General features: G+C 42.2%; 1 protein-coding gene across 12 annotated transcripts in view; it reads right to left on the minus strand.

The window, feature by feature from the left end:
* The window catches only part of CEP192 (centrosomal protein 192), a 95,676-nt gene that overhangs the window by 57,632 nt on the left and 22,152 nt on the right, over positions 1-15,892 (minus strand). For 9 of the 12 annotated variants that reach the window (XM_060119547.1, XM_060119546.1, XM_060119545.1 and 6 more), the window contains exons 8-14: positions 15,495-15,643; positions 11,288-11,648; positions 10,722-10,865; positions 7,271-7,335; positions 5,862-6,071; positions 3,336-3,459; positions 2,609-2,727 (exon numbers count right to left, since the gene is read on the minus strand). In XM_060119547.1, coding sequence (XP_059975530.1) covers positions 2,609-2,727; positions 3,336-3,459; positions 5,862-6,071; positions 7,271-7,335; positions 10,722-10,865; positions 11,288-11,648; positions 15,495-15,643 — 1,172 coding nt within the window. The remainder of the gene's footprint in view (positions 1-2,608; positions 2,728-3,335; positions 3,460-5,861; positions 6,072-7,270; positions 7,336-10,721; positions 10,866-11,287; positions 11,649-15,494; positions 15,644-15,892) is intronic. The other 3 variants (XM_060119550.1, XM_060119548.1, XM_060119551.1) reach the window with 2 other exon arrangements.

Consider the following 15,892-nt stretch of genomic DNA (forward strand, 5'->3'; position numbering starts at 1 on the left):
ACTACTGAGCCCACGTGTCACAACTACTGAAGCCTGCGTGCTTAGAGCCCATGCTCTGCAACAAGAGAAGCCACCACAAGGAGAAGACCGTGCACCACAACGAAGAGTAGTCCCTGCTCAACGCAACCAGAGAAAGCCAGCGTACAGCAACGAAGACCCAACACAGCCAAAAATAATTAATTAAAAAAAAAAATAGTATGTCTTACAAAAACCTTCCAGAAAATAAGAAAAATGAGACCAGCAAAACCTTGGTACCAAAACCAAACAAGGACATTATAAGAAAGAGCATCAACCCACTTGTGAACAGATATGCAAAATTCTAAATAAATTATTATCAAACTGAATCCAACCATCTATAAAAATGATAATGTATCATGACCCAAGTGGAGAAAAGCAGCTTTAATATTCAAAACCATGTAATGTAACTCACCACATCACCAAAAGAAGAGAAAACTCATGTTCATCTAGATAGATGCAAAACAGCACTGGACAAAATTCAACCTCCTTACAAATTAAAATAAAACCAGCAAACAAATATTAGAAGGGAATTTTAAAAATCTGATGATAAATAAAAACCTAGAGCATCCATCAAATTTAAAGACAAAATACTATTGAAAAGTTTTCCCTCTGAGTCAGAGAAACCCAACATCACCACTTCTATTCACTGTTCTAAGATGCAGTCAAGTAAGGCCAGACAAAGAAATGAGGGTATAAAAATTAGAAAGGAGGGCCTCCCTGGTGGCGCAGTGGTTGAGAGTCCGCCTGCCGATGCAGGGGATACGGGTTCGTGCCCCGGTCTGGGAGGATCCCATATGCCGCGGAGCGGCTGGGCCCGTGAGCCATGGCCGCTGGGCCTGCGCATCCGGAGCCTGTGCTCCGCAACGGGAGAGGCCACAATAGTGAGAGGCCCGCATACCGCAAAAAAAAAAAAAATTAGAAAGGAACAAAACTGTTGTTATCCTCAGATAATGTAAGTGCATATACAGAAAAATCCAAAGAATCCATAAATAAAAATGAATTTAGCACACTTGCTGGATATAAGGTGAGTATTATTAAAAAACATGTATTTCTGTTTAGCCACAACAAAGGAAAAATTAAGTTCAGAAAGATAATATTGAAATACCACTTCAAACAATTCAGAAAGAAATCTAACAAATGATGTGTTAAAATCTCTGCATAAAAAAGCCCCATAAAATACAGAGAGGAGGGCTTCCCTGGTGGCGCAGTGGTTGAGAGTCTGCCTGCCGATGCAGGGGACACGGGTTCGTGCCCCGGTCTGGGAAGATCCCACATGCCGCGGAACGGCTAAGCCCGTGAGCACATGGCCACTGAGCCTGCGCGTCCGGAGCCTGTGCTCCGCAACGGGAGAGGCCACAACAGTGAGAGGCCCACGTACCGCAAAAATAAATAAATAAATAAATAAATAAAAAATACAGAGAGGAATTAGAACCTAAATGGAGGGACCCGTAATCTTCTTGGATTCGAAGATTCAATATTATAAAGATGTCAATTTCACCGTTCTATAGATTAAACACAATCCCAACTTAAAGCTCAGCAGGGTTGCTAGTTGGTTGTGAAAGGTGACAATCTGACTTCAAAATATATACGGAAATGTAAAGAACAAGAACAGCCAAGATACTTTTAAAGAAAAATAAGAGGGGAAGACTTATTCTGCTAGATATCAAGAACTACTATAAAACTACACTATTTTAACAGTGTCATATTGACATAAGACAGATCCCAAATATCCATCAACAGTAGGGTGAATATATCAATGACAGAATATTCCTAATAGAATACTATACAGCGATGAAAATTAGCTATTATACTTATCACAGTTGTATCTCGCAAACGCTAAGTGGAAAAAAATGAAGAAAAATATATGCTACTGGGACTTCCCTGGTGGCACAGTGATTAAGAATCTGCCTGCCAATGCAGGGGACACAGGTTCGATCCCTGGTCTGGGAAGATCCCACATGCCACGGAGCAACTAAGCCTGTGCGCCACAACTAAGCCTGCGCTCTAGAGCCCACGAGCCACAACTACTGAAGCCCACGCGCCTAGAACCTGTGCTCCACAACAAGAGAAGCCACCACAATGCAATGAGAAGCCCACGCACCACAACAAAGAGTAGCCCCCGCTCACCGCAACGAAGAGTAGCCCCTGCTCGCTGCAACTACAGAAAAGCCCGCACGCAGCAACAAAGACCCAATGCAGCCAAAAATAAACAAATAAATAAATTTATATTAAAAATATATATATATGGTACTACATGATTTCTTGTATATAAAGTTCACAAACGGGTGAAACTGATACAGTGTCATAGGTCAGACAGGAGGAACAAAAAAATGGCTCCTGGGCTGTGAGCAATGCTCTCTTTCCTGACCTGGGAGTACATGGGTGTATAAGCTGTGATAACTCACTGACCGTAAGTTTGTTTTATAAACTCTTCATACATTTATTGTACACTGATAATATTTAAAGGATACTTGTAATAAAATTGAGTAAGAAAAAAGTTATGCATTTTTTACATGTGACTTTATCTTGACCTTGTATGAGAATTATGACAGCGAGGTTTTAGCTTTCCTTCATGAAAGGCTTAAAATACCTCTGTTTTCCCTTTATTGGCAGTTAATGTCACATCATTTTCATCCACTTGTGAAACAGTCTCCAGTTCTTCAGCCTGAAGTGTAACTGATCCTTCACTTAGCTGTGCCTTTAAATCTCCTGTAGAAAATATGTAATATTCAACTTACATCTATACACTATCTCACAGAAACAATCCGTGGGATAAGGACCACTAAATATCCCAACCCCACCCCCACCCCCCACTGGAATATAGGCTCTTTAAGGACTAAAGCACATTTTATACAATTTCATGATACAATGCATGAGGCATTATACTAGCAAAAAGTAGCTGCTTGATAATTGTTATGTTAACCAAGAACGTCTGATTTTAAATATTCATCACAGATATTTATATTTATACTACCACAGTCCAAATCTGAAAACTTCTCTTTAAAAGTCCACCTAAATAATAAATATAATAGCTATAATTCATTAACTCAGTAGTTTAATAGGCCAAAGTTAACCCAACCACTTGAACAGATTATATTTCATTTACTTTTGTTTTTACAAAAGGATTTAGGTGAATTTTGGCTGACTTGTTTCTACTTTAGATTGAAAAGGCAATGTGAAGTTATATAAAAATCAAATCTGTAACTAATACTCAAAAAATTCAAAGTGGTATATACATTACTTTCTTCCACATAAAGAACATGATCACACAACCACTAACTTACAGGTTAAAAAAAAAACTTCATTTAATCCATTACCTGAAAATAGACCATGGTTAAGACGAGCCATTTCTTTTTCCAAATTACTTGATACATCTGATTTTCTTATTAGAGCAATAGGTTCTCTCTTCTCTGGTGATCTAATAAAATAACCAAATGATGGCTACAAAATAAACATGCCAATTATTTCCTTAATTTTCAACTGCTTTGAGAAATTCTAGACTATTTTATCCTAATAGTGGTAACCAAGCTAAAATGATTTCAACAAAATGATTCTGATTTTTCCATTTAAACGTAAGTTGGGACTTCCCTGGTGGTCCAGTGGTTAAGAATCCACCTTCCAGTGCAGGGGACACAGGTTTGATCCCTGGTCAGGGAACTAAGATCTCACATGCCATGGGGCAACTAAGACCCTGCACCACAACCACTGAGCCCACATGCCGCAACTAGAGAGAAGCCCGCGCGCCGCAATCAAGACCCGACACAGCCAAAAACAAACAAACAAAAAAACAAACAAAAAATAACATAAATTAGGCTTCCCTGGTGGCGCAGTGGTTGAGAGTCTGCCTGCCAATGCAGGGGACACGGGTTCGTGCCCCGGTCCGGGAAGATCCCACATGCCGCGGAGTGGCTGGGCCCGTGAGCCATGGCCGCTGAGCCTGTGCGTCTGGAGCCTGTGCTCCGCAACGGGAGAGGCCACAAGAGTGAGAGGCCCGCGTACCGCAAAAAAAATAATAAATAACATAAATTACTAGAAATGAACTTTCCAAGTCCAGACAGGACCTTTTATTTCCTTACTGCTAGCTATCTTTAACCATCAGAATGAATATTGTCAAATAATTTGCCCTTACTAAGAAATCCAAATTAAAACAACCCAGAAATGACACTTTGTTCCTCCAGTAATTGTTACTGAGCACCTGCTATGTGTCAGGCACTGGTAATAATCATCAGTGACATGTCAGTGAGAAAAAAGATATAAAACTTCCTGCCTTCCTGGAACTTACAGTACTTACAAGGGTATTTTATTTTACACAATAAATATGTCCTTGAAAATCTGTATTAAGATGAGATACATTCCTACTGCCCTAGATGAGCGTTCAGAAGGTCACATTCAAGGACCTTGCTCAAGGGCAGGGAATTCCCACCTGGCTTCCTTCCAGAGCTCTCACGATAGACCTGAAAAGCAAATTCACTAATGCACTCAATTTTCGATCAATCTTCACTCGAGGATTTCCTCCCTTGATCCAACAACATGAACCAAGGAACATTTCATAACTAATACAAAATGACAGATCCATCTTTGCACCGTGCGGTGTTTTGTCCAGCTGTTCAGAAAGGAATTCAGTTACGCTTCACTTCTCTTATAATGTCAAAACCAATCCATCCAGGCCTAAGTATTTACTCTCATTTTTTAATTCTCTGCATAGACAGGACCCACAGTTCAGTTTCAAATTTTCCTGTAAGTCAACTTCTAACACCCTAGCTGTTTAAAATTATACTCTTAGTGAAATCCTATCTTAATATACACTCCCTCCAACAGCACTATGTCCCTACATGGAATTCACCAACAGGTCCTTCGACTCTACCTGCAGAGGAAATCCTGAACCCCAGAACTTTTCTGTTTCCATACTGCCATCCTAGGCCTCGGCCTTCATGGCACCTCCTCCACGTGCTAAGCCTCTGCCTGCTTCTCCTCCTCTGAGGCTCAGGAACCTCCTCCACCCGGCTCCTGTCACATCTGGAGATGGGCCGGGCACCCTGCCTCCAAGCACATCTCCCCAGTTCCCTTGAGATGAACCCGAGCCCTGCAAGGGCCCCTCATGACCTGGCCCTTGTGTACTTCTGCCATCAGACCACCGACCCAAAGCCCACTCACACGAGCTGTGGGCCCGCTCTCTGCTCCTCCAATATGCCCTCCAGCTCCCACCTCCAAGACTTTTCTGGGAACATGCTGCCTCCTCTCCACCATTCGGGCACCACCCCGGTGCCCCTCCTCAGACACCACTCTGACCCCCACAGGCGACACAGCTTCTCCTCACTCCTTCATACAATCTACCACTATCACTTGCATTTAAAACTTTTTACATGTACATCTTAAAAAACCAAAACACTCCTATATTTCAAAACATGTTTTTAGACCAGAGGTTTAAAAAATGAATCTTTGAATTCTTCCCACAACCAATGATATAACATCAGCAACCAATGAAACAGCAACTAACAGGGATGGAGTACTTAATGCACTTGAGGCCGTGCTAAACGCTGTACGCGCACCATCACAGTACCCCCCCAAAAACTCTGTAAGACAGTACTGCATTCTAGAAATTGGAAAATCAAGGCACAGAGGAGTTAAATACATTGTTCCATGCCACAGAACTAGTTAAAAGACAGAGCTAGGACTGCAGTCAGGGTACAGCCACGAAAAAACCGAAGCTTTTTACCACTATTCCACCACAGAGTCCCTATCCTGTCTCTGCTTTAAAGATACTCTGATCTAGCTACACCATCATAACCTTCAAAACGTAAGGGCAAGTGAATTTAACCACTTCTAGCACACATGGTACTTACTCTTTTCACATTGTAACCACCACCAAGGCAACCGAGAGCTTCAGACCTTTGAGCAAAGAACTCTCCTAAAGACAGACGTAAATAAGTGGCATCGCCTTTGTCCAAATCTGATGTGCTAAGTGATCTCCTCAACAGACCATAATTGACTGAAGTTCCCCACGATGTATCCCCTAGGGCAACTGAAGTGCTCTGGGCATCTATATTTTCTTCCTAGGAAGAAAGTCATCATTTCATTTTATTTCTCCAGCAAGCCTTCTGTTTTTCTAATATATAAAAATACAAATTTCACTAAGGAAATTTAAATATTTAAAAAATTTTAAAATGTGGACAGGGCTTCCCTGGTGACGCAGTGGTTGAGAGTCCACCTGCCGATGCAGGGGACACGGGTTCGTGCCCCGGTCCGGGAGGATCCCGCATGCCACAGAGCAGCTGGGCCCGTGAGCCATGGCTGCTGAGCCTGCACGTCCGGAGCCTGTGCTCCGCAGCAGGAGAAGCCACAACAGTGAGAGGCCCATGTACCGCAAAAAAAAAAAATGTGGACAAATTCAAGCTGAAGCAGCTAATAAAGGTAATGAAGTCCAGAAAAAGAGAAATTTTTTAATCCCTTAGTTATGATATACATTGTTTTAACATATTGCTTAAATCAAATACTGATTGTTATTAATACAAATCTTTAGAAAGGAGTACATCTTCAAATAACAACGAATAGCACTACCTCATTTTAAAACATGGTAAAAAACGATATCTTTGGGGCTTCCCTGGTGGCGCAGTGGTTCAGAGTCCGCCTGCCGGTGCAGAGGACACGGGTTTGTGCCCCGGTCTGGGAAGATCCCACATGCCGCGGAGCGGCTGGGCCTGCTCGTCCGGAGCCTGTGCTCCGCAGCGGGAGAGGCCACAATGGTGACAGGCCCGCGTACCGCAAAAAAACAAACAAACAAAAAACAACTATATCTTTGAAGCCTATTAAGGCAATTTTAAGTGAACTAATAAACACTATTTCAGTATGCCAGCTTTTTTTTTTTTTTTTTTTTTGCGGTATGCGGGCCTCTCACCGTTGTGGCCTCTCCTGCTGCGGAGCACAGGCTCCGGACGCGCAGGCCCAGCAGCCACGGCTCACGAGTCCAGCCGCTCCGTGGCATGTGGGACCTTCCTGGACCGGGGCACGAACCCGCGCCCTGTACATTGGCAGGCAGACCCTCAACCACTGCGCCACCAGGGAAGCCCTGCCAGCTTTTTTTCAATTAATAATTTAGAGTCTGAAGGAAAAGGCAGAAATTGTCTAAACATGAGAAAAATCAAGATATAATTCTATACTCACTATATATCTATTCAGAAAGAAATGAACATTTTGCCTACATTTAAATACAAGAAAAATTCTAAACTTTGGTTAATGTCAATAAAATACAAACCTGCATAAACTGATGCTCTTTATTAAATTCTTCTTCATCTTGTGCAATCAAATCCAATGCATCAGCTTAAAAAAGAATAAGTTTTATAATTATATTGCACTGATGCCTAATTAAATACTAGCATATAAATACAACGTAGCTAGTTAGGAAAATGAAATATTAAATAAATAAAACTGAAAGAAGTATGTGAAAGCTTCCATCACAGAACTGATGCATCTGTATTAAGCACATTAAGAGCATGTGTCCTGAAACTTTTGGTAATAAACACCCTACTGTGATTGATTTCATCAGGTACTAACTTGCCCTAACTTACTAACGGGGCTTTATAATGTAAGCTTTTTATAAAAGATTCACATTAACTTCAGCCTTGCAGTTTGGCACACATGAGTTAAGGTACCTGCCCATGAATACCCATGGAATTTCATCTGGAACATCAGACAGACAAGCCACTCTGTAAATTTGTCATGAAGATGTCTGCTGCGGTGCCAACTACTTGTTTGTCCCAACACCCGGGACTGTCCTAGTTTTTGAAAGGAAAAATCCCACATACCAGCAAACCCCACAGCTTGGGCAAACAGGGACAAGTGTTCACCAAGTATCTGCCCTCAAAGTTCCGACTGAACAACTCAGTTCATCTTAGGGAAACCAATGGGCACGCAGCCCTCCATCTCTAGGCCAAGGCCACAAGGCTGGGGTAAGTGAGCAGAGGGCCAGGTGTAACACAATGGGGAGAGAGGACAGAGGCAGGCTGAACAGCAAATGATCCTGCCCAAGGCATTAGAATTTAAAAGGATTTTAAACATGTTGGCTGAATCAGAAAAGTCTGCAGGCTAGACTCTGGACTTCCCATCTGCTGCCCATTCTGCCTCTGCCTGGTGCTTCCAGACAGTGGCTGGAAGGGGAGGAGTGAACAGCAACCCAGAAGGGACAGTCCACTCATGGCCCAAACAAGAGAGATGTCCCTACTCTCATGAGTCCATCAGGGGCTAACCCAATCGAAACTACCCTTCTGGAAGCCCTGAGGGCCCAACACTAACACCTTGAGAGACAAAATGAGAACAGATACAGGAGGCTGTTTCCAGCCTGGAGAGCAGAGCACCAGAAGTAGCTCAGGATTCTGACTTGTCAGGGTAGTGCTGGTTCCTTACTTTGCGATCCCACCACCTCCCACATAAACAGGTTCTGAGCCTACAAGTCTATGAACGAGCATCGGGAGGGCCAGGAAGCTCCGGAAGTCACATGCAAAACAGTTATCTTCCACAGGAAAAATTTTTCTATGAAGATTCTCTGTGGGGTCTATGACTCAAAGTAAGTTAAAAACCACTGCTCTAAAGTGTGAAAAGTATCAGCCAACCAAATCTAAAAGCCAGGAGAGGGTAAATAGTAAATAGGATCATAAGAAGGTAACCCAGATAAACTTAATTTACTTCAATGAGTTAAAATGTTGTATTTTTTAAATCATTAACTAAACAGCTCCAAATGCTATTTTATTATACTCCTGAGTACTTTTTCTCTGGACTTTAAGACTCTTCAATTAAAGAAAAGTCTACAGTGACATTGTTACCACGTATGCTCATCAGAAATCACTCACAGATTATGAAAAAGCAGAACTTCATTTCTTACAAGAATCTCTGCCCAATTTTTTGCCAAATCTGCAACCACAGTCCTCTCCAGTGCAACCTGAACTCTTTTGTTGTTAAATTCTGAAGCAGCAATACCGTTCCCCATCCCCTCCCCCATGTTTAAATCCTAGGCCACAAGCAGAAGTAGCAGCTCACATGGCTGAGCTGTCAGAAAGGAGGAGGCAGAAATGGGGAAGTGGGAACGGGGAAGTTTTAAGTATTCATTTAAAACTACTTTGAGGATTTCCCTGGAGGTCCAGTGGTTAGGACTCCATGCTTCCACTGCAGGGGGCATGGGTTCGATCCCTGGTCAGGGAACTAAGAACCCACAAGCTGCACGGCACAGCCAAAAAAATTAAAATTATTCACTTATAAATAAATAAAACTTGGGCCTCCCTGGTGGCGCAAGTGGTGGAGAGTCCGCCTGCCGATGCAGGGGATACGGGTTCGTGCCCCGGTCTGGGAGGATCCCATATGCCGCGGAGCGGCTGGGCCCGTGAGCCATGGCCGCTGAGCCTGCGCGTCCGGAGCCTGTGCTCCGCAACGGGGGAGGCCACAACAGTGAGAGGCCCGCATACCGCAAAAAAAAATTAAATAAATAAATAAATAAATAAATAAATAAAACTGTCTTGTTATTATAAAATTATGCCCTTGGTCCAAGCTTCCTCTTCTGAGTATCTCCTCTTACATTTCTTTTCCCTTCGTATAAAGTCTCCCATTCCATTCACGCTCCCCCAGCCCAATTCCCCTTGACTAGTTCATCCTTTCTTTCCTTCCATCAAACTTTTCCATAGTTTTCAATAATCATTTTCTCCATTTCCTCACCACCAGTGCTAGTCATCCTTTCCTACCCAACTTCTGTTCATTCCCTAACCACACAGATGGTTTCATGGAATTCCTCCACTATCTATTTTATCATATTTCTCCTTTAATAGTAACATGCCCACATAGCTCTAAATGCAGAAGGTATAGGTACATTCTGCTTCAATAAAGAGTTCTTAGGGCCTCCCTGGTGGCACAGTGGTTGAGAGTCCGCCTGCCGATGCAGGGGACACGGGTTCGTGCCCCGGTCCGGGAGGATCCCACATGCCGTGGAGCGGCTGGGCTCGTGAGCCATGGCTGCTGAGCCTGCGCGTCCAGAGCCTATGCTCCGCAACAGGAGAGGCCACAATAGTGAGGGGCCCACGTACCGCAATAAATAAATACATACATACATACATACATACATACATACATACATACATAAATAAATAAGACTGGCTCCTCATTGTCTTTCCTCATTCCAGGTTTAGAGGCGCTCAGGCCCTAGAGGCCTCAGCGGCACAGCAAATGTCCACAGGCCAAGGCTCACAATGCCGTGCGTTCTGCAGCATTTCCCTTTCACTGTCAGAGATTCTGCTAATTAACAAATCTAACTGAGGTTCCTAATGCTCTCATCCTCTAAGATTTCATTTATCTTCCTCGACACTCTTCTCCCATTTCTTCATTACTGAGCTTTTACTCTAAAATGGATTGGCTTTTGTAACTGCTCATTTATCAGAATAGTTCTTTTGTTCAAGACAATTTATAAAGTGAGAAAGTAAAGCCTAAGTTGCTACTAACTGCAACACACATGCTCTAAAGTGACTCGCTGTCCTTAGGGAAAGGCTCAGCTCAGTCCACAGTGATTAGCAATGACTGACTCAAGCCTCTGTTCCTAGAGAAACAAGTGAAGTGCTAAGTATGTATCCAGAAGGGATTTGATGTGGCCAACCAAGATGTACAGGGTAATCTCAGAACACCATCAGAAAATGAAAATGGTTCAGAGCAGAGGCTATCAATACACTTACAGCCAGATCTGAAGTCTTCATTCATCTCATCACTTAGAGACACATTTACATCTTGTTCTTTATCGAAAGCTGTGTAATAGGCAAGATCAGTGACCCATCTGCCCTCCTCGTTCTGATAGACCACACTCTGTGATAGATCCGATTCTAGAAAATAAAATTCCAGAGACATCCAATGACACAAGCAACAAATAAAATGATACAATATTCTTAAATAATTTTATTTAGTTGACTTATCTTAGTTATCAACAGTACTGAAATCTGCCCAAAACTAGTTAAAGGAAAATCCATTTCCCCAAAAGAAAAGTATCTCTCTGATGGTGAAAAATCCAACCTTAATCACAGTAAAAGTCCATCATGGAGGAGAGGGAGGAAGGAAAAGATGACTAATACTTAGAAAGGCACATTTCCACCAGATCTGTGAATAAAGACACCATTTTTTAATCCACAGAACACTTAAATATTTTAATATGAAAGATTAGGGAAGTTTCACTTGGAAATATATCCTATTCAAAATGTGTATAAGCATTTTACATATTTCTTACATTAAAAAAAAAAGGCCCACTTACGGTCCTTGCTCTTTCCAACGGACTCATAACATTCACACGTTTGCCTTTCACTAGTGGGTGACCACAGAGCATCAGCAGAATTAAATGCATTGTCACTAACAGACTTCAAAGATGCTACATCCACATTTTTTTGAATGGACACTTGAGGCATCTCAGTGTCCAAAAATCTATCCACAGGCAAAACTGTTTCTGAGTCTGATGCCAAATGCTTATTTTGATGAGGAGATCCTGCATCCAGCTTTAAAGGGTCTATCAAGCCAAAATCACCTTTACTGGCATTTGTGTCGTGAAAGTAAACAGGGTTAAGTTTCGCATTAGCAGCCCTGAGAGTCTTCACCAGAACTTCTTCTCTTCCGCTTTCCTTTAAAAATTAAATAACAGACCAGAAATAAGTTTTGTTTTTCATAACTCCTTCCAAAAAAACCAAAAAAGTTATACAGTTGACATAAAATATTTATTCTAGAAAGGAACCGACTACACAATATTCTTCCAGACTATATGTGAACCAATCGTAAGGAACTTACCAAAACCAAAATTCAAAATGTGGTCATGGCAAACACACACCAACAGATTCAGATACCAAAAGTGGGGCCAATATGCTCACTACGGCACAGGATGTTAGAAATGTCAGTTTAACTTTTGTAATTATCACTGAAAGTCTCTAAAAGGATGGGAAGCCCATCAGTGTGACCAGACTCATAAAACTAATATTATTAACAGACCCTGAAAACACAAATATTAATAACTTTAAGTTATTTTATTTTATTTATTTATTCATTCATTCATTTTTGGCTGCGCAGGCTCTTAGTTGTGGCGCATAGGTTTCTCTAGTTGTGGCATGCGGGCTTAGCTGTGGTATGTGGGATCTTAGTTCCCTGACTGGGGATCGCACCTGGGCCCCCTGCATTGGGAGCATGAAGTCGTAACCACTGGACCACCAGGTAAGTCCCTTAATAACTTTTAATAGGAGTAAACAGCAAATACTACAAAAGACCCTGAGGAGTTCAAGAACAACTGCCTCAAACACGGCAGATTAAGCCAGTGCCTCAAAACCACGCTCTCCAACATAGCTTCCCAAAGGGCACTGCTCACTCTTTCCTAAAATAACAATTGCTGAAAGGGACTCGCATGCCCACAACCCTCTTCTCAGACACACAGCCACCACTATCTCAAGTGCCAGTGAAGCCTTAAAACAGCAGTCTTTTCTGCTATAAGATGTGTAACAACAAAAACAGCCTCACAGGCAAGGCTTTTCAAAGTCAGAATACTAAAAGGAGGTAGCTCTATACAAAAGACAAGACACAGACTTTGAAATAAGATCATACACTTAAATTCCAGTGCCACCATTTATTAACCGGGTGATTTTGCAACAACGTTATACAAAAAATAAACCATCTCTACCTTATCTCAAAATAAACTCCAGATGACTTAAAAGATTTACATGTAAAAGTACTAGGAGGAAATACAGATGGATAGTTCTATATTCTTCAGTGAATAATATCTTCATAGTATAAAACTTCTGTGGGTTAAATTGAATCTCCCAAAAAAGATGTGTCCAAGTCTTACCCCCAGGTGACACCTGCAAATTGTGACCTTATTCAGAAACAGGGTCTTTGCAGATGCAATTAAGTTAAAGATCTTGAGATCATCTTGGATTTGGGGCAGGCCTTAAACCCCATGAGGAAGACCTCAGAGGGACACAGAGAGAGAGGGACAGGCCACATGAAGATGGGGGCGGATACTGGAGTGACGCTGCCCTGAACTAAGGAACACCAGAGCCCCAGAGGCTACAAGAGGCAGGAAGGAGCCTCTGGTGGGAGCTTAGCCCTTTCAACACCTTGTTTTCAGACTCTGGCCTCAAGAATTGTGAGAAAATAAATTTCTGTTGTTTTAAGCTAGCAAAATTCTGGTAATTTGTTCTGGCAGGCCTCAGAAACTAACAAAAACACTAAAGCCTGAAATACATGAGGACCAGCAAAGGGAGACCCTGTGAGGACACAGGGAGAAGCTGCCATCTCCAGGCTGAAGAGAGCAGCCTCAGGAGGAACCAGTCCTGCTCACACCTAGATCCGGACTCCCAGCCTCCAGAACTGTGAGGAGATACATGTCTCCTGTCCAAGCCAAAAAACAAAATAAAAAAATAAAGTCCATAAAGATCAAAATATCTCCTTAACACAGAAAGCTTATAAAAACAAGAGTTAAAATATGAATATCCCAATAGAAAAAAAGACAAAGGAGACAAAGAACTGACATTTAAATTAGACAACTATTTTTCATGTAGGATACTAACAAAGATTAAAAAGAACCAGAACGTAGGAAACCAGCTCTCTCCTCTGCAAAGCGCCTGAACACTGAATAAAGAATGCAGTCAGACAATCTATGTGCTCTGCGGGCCAACAGGGCAAAGCTACCACCTGTGGGACTGTGACTGACCATGGCCATGCGACAACCCTCCCAGGTGGAGGCAGAGGAAACCTGGAGTGAAGCCACTGGTTGGCGACCAATTCTAGGTAAGGGTTTCCTACAGAGCAGAGCAGCCCCCTCGCTGCTATTGAAAGTCACAAGGGTTTGTCCAAAAAAAAGGGGGGGGGGGGTCGGGGGAATACAGCTGCTCTGATAGTTTTGAAACCTCAACACAAAATAGGTCTCTGTTGGGACTTCCCTGGTGGTCCAGTGGCTAAGACTGCATGCTCCCGATGCAGGGGGCCCAGGTTCGATCCCTGGTCAGAGAACTACATCCCACATGCTGCAACTAAGAGTTCTCATGCTGCAACTAAAGATCCCAAGTGCCACAACTAGAGATCCCACATGCTGCAAGGAAGATCCCACACGCAGCAACAATAAAGACCCAGCACAGCCAAATAAATAAATTTAAAAAAATAAAAATAGGTCTCTGTCTACACTTGGACAGTGTAACTCAGCAAAACTTGAGAGTTAGAAATGTGAGGAGAAGGGAAAAAATAACAGTAATCCAAAGGTCTCTTAGGAGGTGGGGTTTCAGGAGGAGGCAATGAAAGTACCTGAAATCCCACAGACTACTTCCTGATAAAAAAGGGGGACAAGGAGGCATCTGGCCAACACCATATTCATCAAGATGGTCAAACAGCATCACCAACAGGAGACAAGTGGGCTGACAGGCCTCCCAATGGGACACAGAGTATACAACAATGCTTGTTTAGAGTCAATCTGTTCAAGGGGAAAATGTTCAATCTAATCAAGAGGAAGAAAGCAGTCAGCTATATCTACCATATGGGTCATTTTACAAAACAACAGGCCTAGATTTTACAAAAAAGTTTAATGAAACGAAAGAACTCCAAGTCATGGCAACCAAATACAAGTGTAATCCCTGATTAAAGCCTGGATCAAAAACAACAAAAGTAAAGGACATTTGGAGACAAGTGGATAAATTTGAATATGTACTGTATATTAATTTAAATCACAATATCAAAGTTAGATAAGAGAATTGTGATTATGTAGGAAAAAGTCCTTATTCACAGGAGGTAAATGCTGATGTATTAGGGTGAAATGTCATAATATCTGCCACTTACTTTTTTTAAAAAATAAATTTATTTTATTTATTTAGTTTTGGCTGTGTTGGGTCCTTGTTGCTGGAGTGGGCTTTCCCCAGCCGTGGCAAGAGGGGGCCACTTCCCGCCGTGGCGCACAGGCTTCTCACCGCGGTGCCCTCTCCCATTGTGGAGCACGCGCTCCAGGCGCGCGGGCTTCAGCCGTTGTGGCACGCGGGCTCTAGGGCGCAAGCTCAGCAGCTGTGGCACACGGGCCCAGTTGCTCCACGGCATGTGGGATCTTCCTGGACCAGGGTTCGAACCCATGTCCCCTGCACTGGCAGAAGGACTCCCAACCACTGTGCCACCAGGGAAGCCCTGCAACTTACTTTTAAATGACTCAGTAAAAAAGTACTTATGGAGGGACAAAGAAAACACAAAGATGGCAAAAAATGTTCACAACTGGCTGATCTGGACAAGGGTATACAGATGTTCAGTGTACCATTCTTTTAATTTTTCTATAGGTGAGGGAAAGGTAAGCAGCAGCAGGAAAGGACAGGAAAGGTATTTCTCATCAGTTTGTATCTGGGGAAAACAGAGTCCAAATAAAACCAAAAGCTTAAGTTTTATTAATATCCACTGAGTCCAGTAATGATTTTCTAATGTCAAATTTCTGAAAAACCATGAAGTTTGGAATATACCTGACTAGGATCACTTGCAGGTAACTTAAAATAATTTTCTGGAGATTCCTGTCCTTCTAGGCCTTCATACATCATTCCTGGAATTGCCAGTTGCTCAAAATAAGCCTCCAAATGATCATCATAAAACTCTTCATCATCAATATCATCATCTAGTTGGTAAAATGGAGGAGGAAATAGGACAGGCTTTAAAGTAGTGACTGAACTGTAAGTAATATATAATCAAAAAGGTTGATAAAACATATGGGTCAATAGTCTATGTGATTTTGTCTTAACATTTGACATGAAAAAAACCATTGTAATTTCAGTCTATAAGTCATCATGAGCATTCTAATATAAACTAATATTTAACCTTCATTGAGAAGACAGCACAGAAGCAAGTCCTGGCATACATCAAAAGT

The sequence above is a fragment of the Mesoplodon densirostris genome, chromosome 15 (genome assembly GCF_025265405.1).
Source record: "Mesoplodon densirostris isolate mMesDen1 chromosome 15, mMesDen1 primary haplotype, whole genome shotgun sequence".
In the NCBI taxonomy this organism is placed as follows: domain Eukaryota; kingdom Metazoa; phylum Chordata; class Mammalia; order Artiodactyla; family Ziphiidae; genus Mesoplodon; species Mesoplodon densirostris.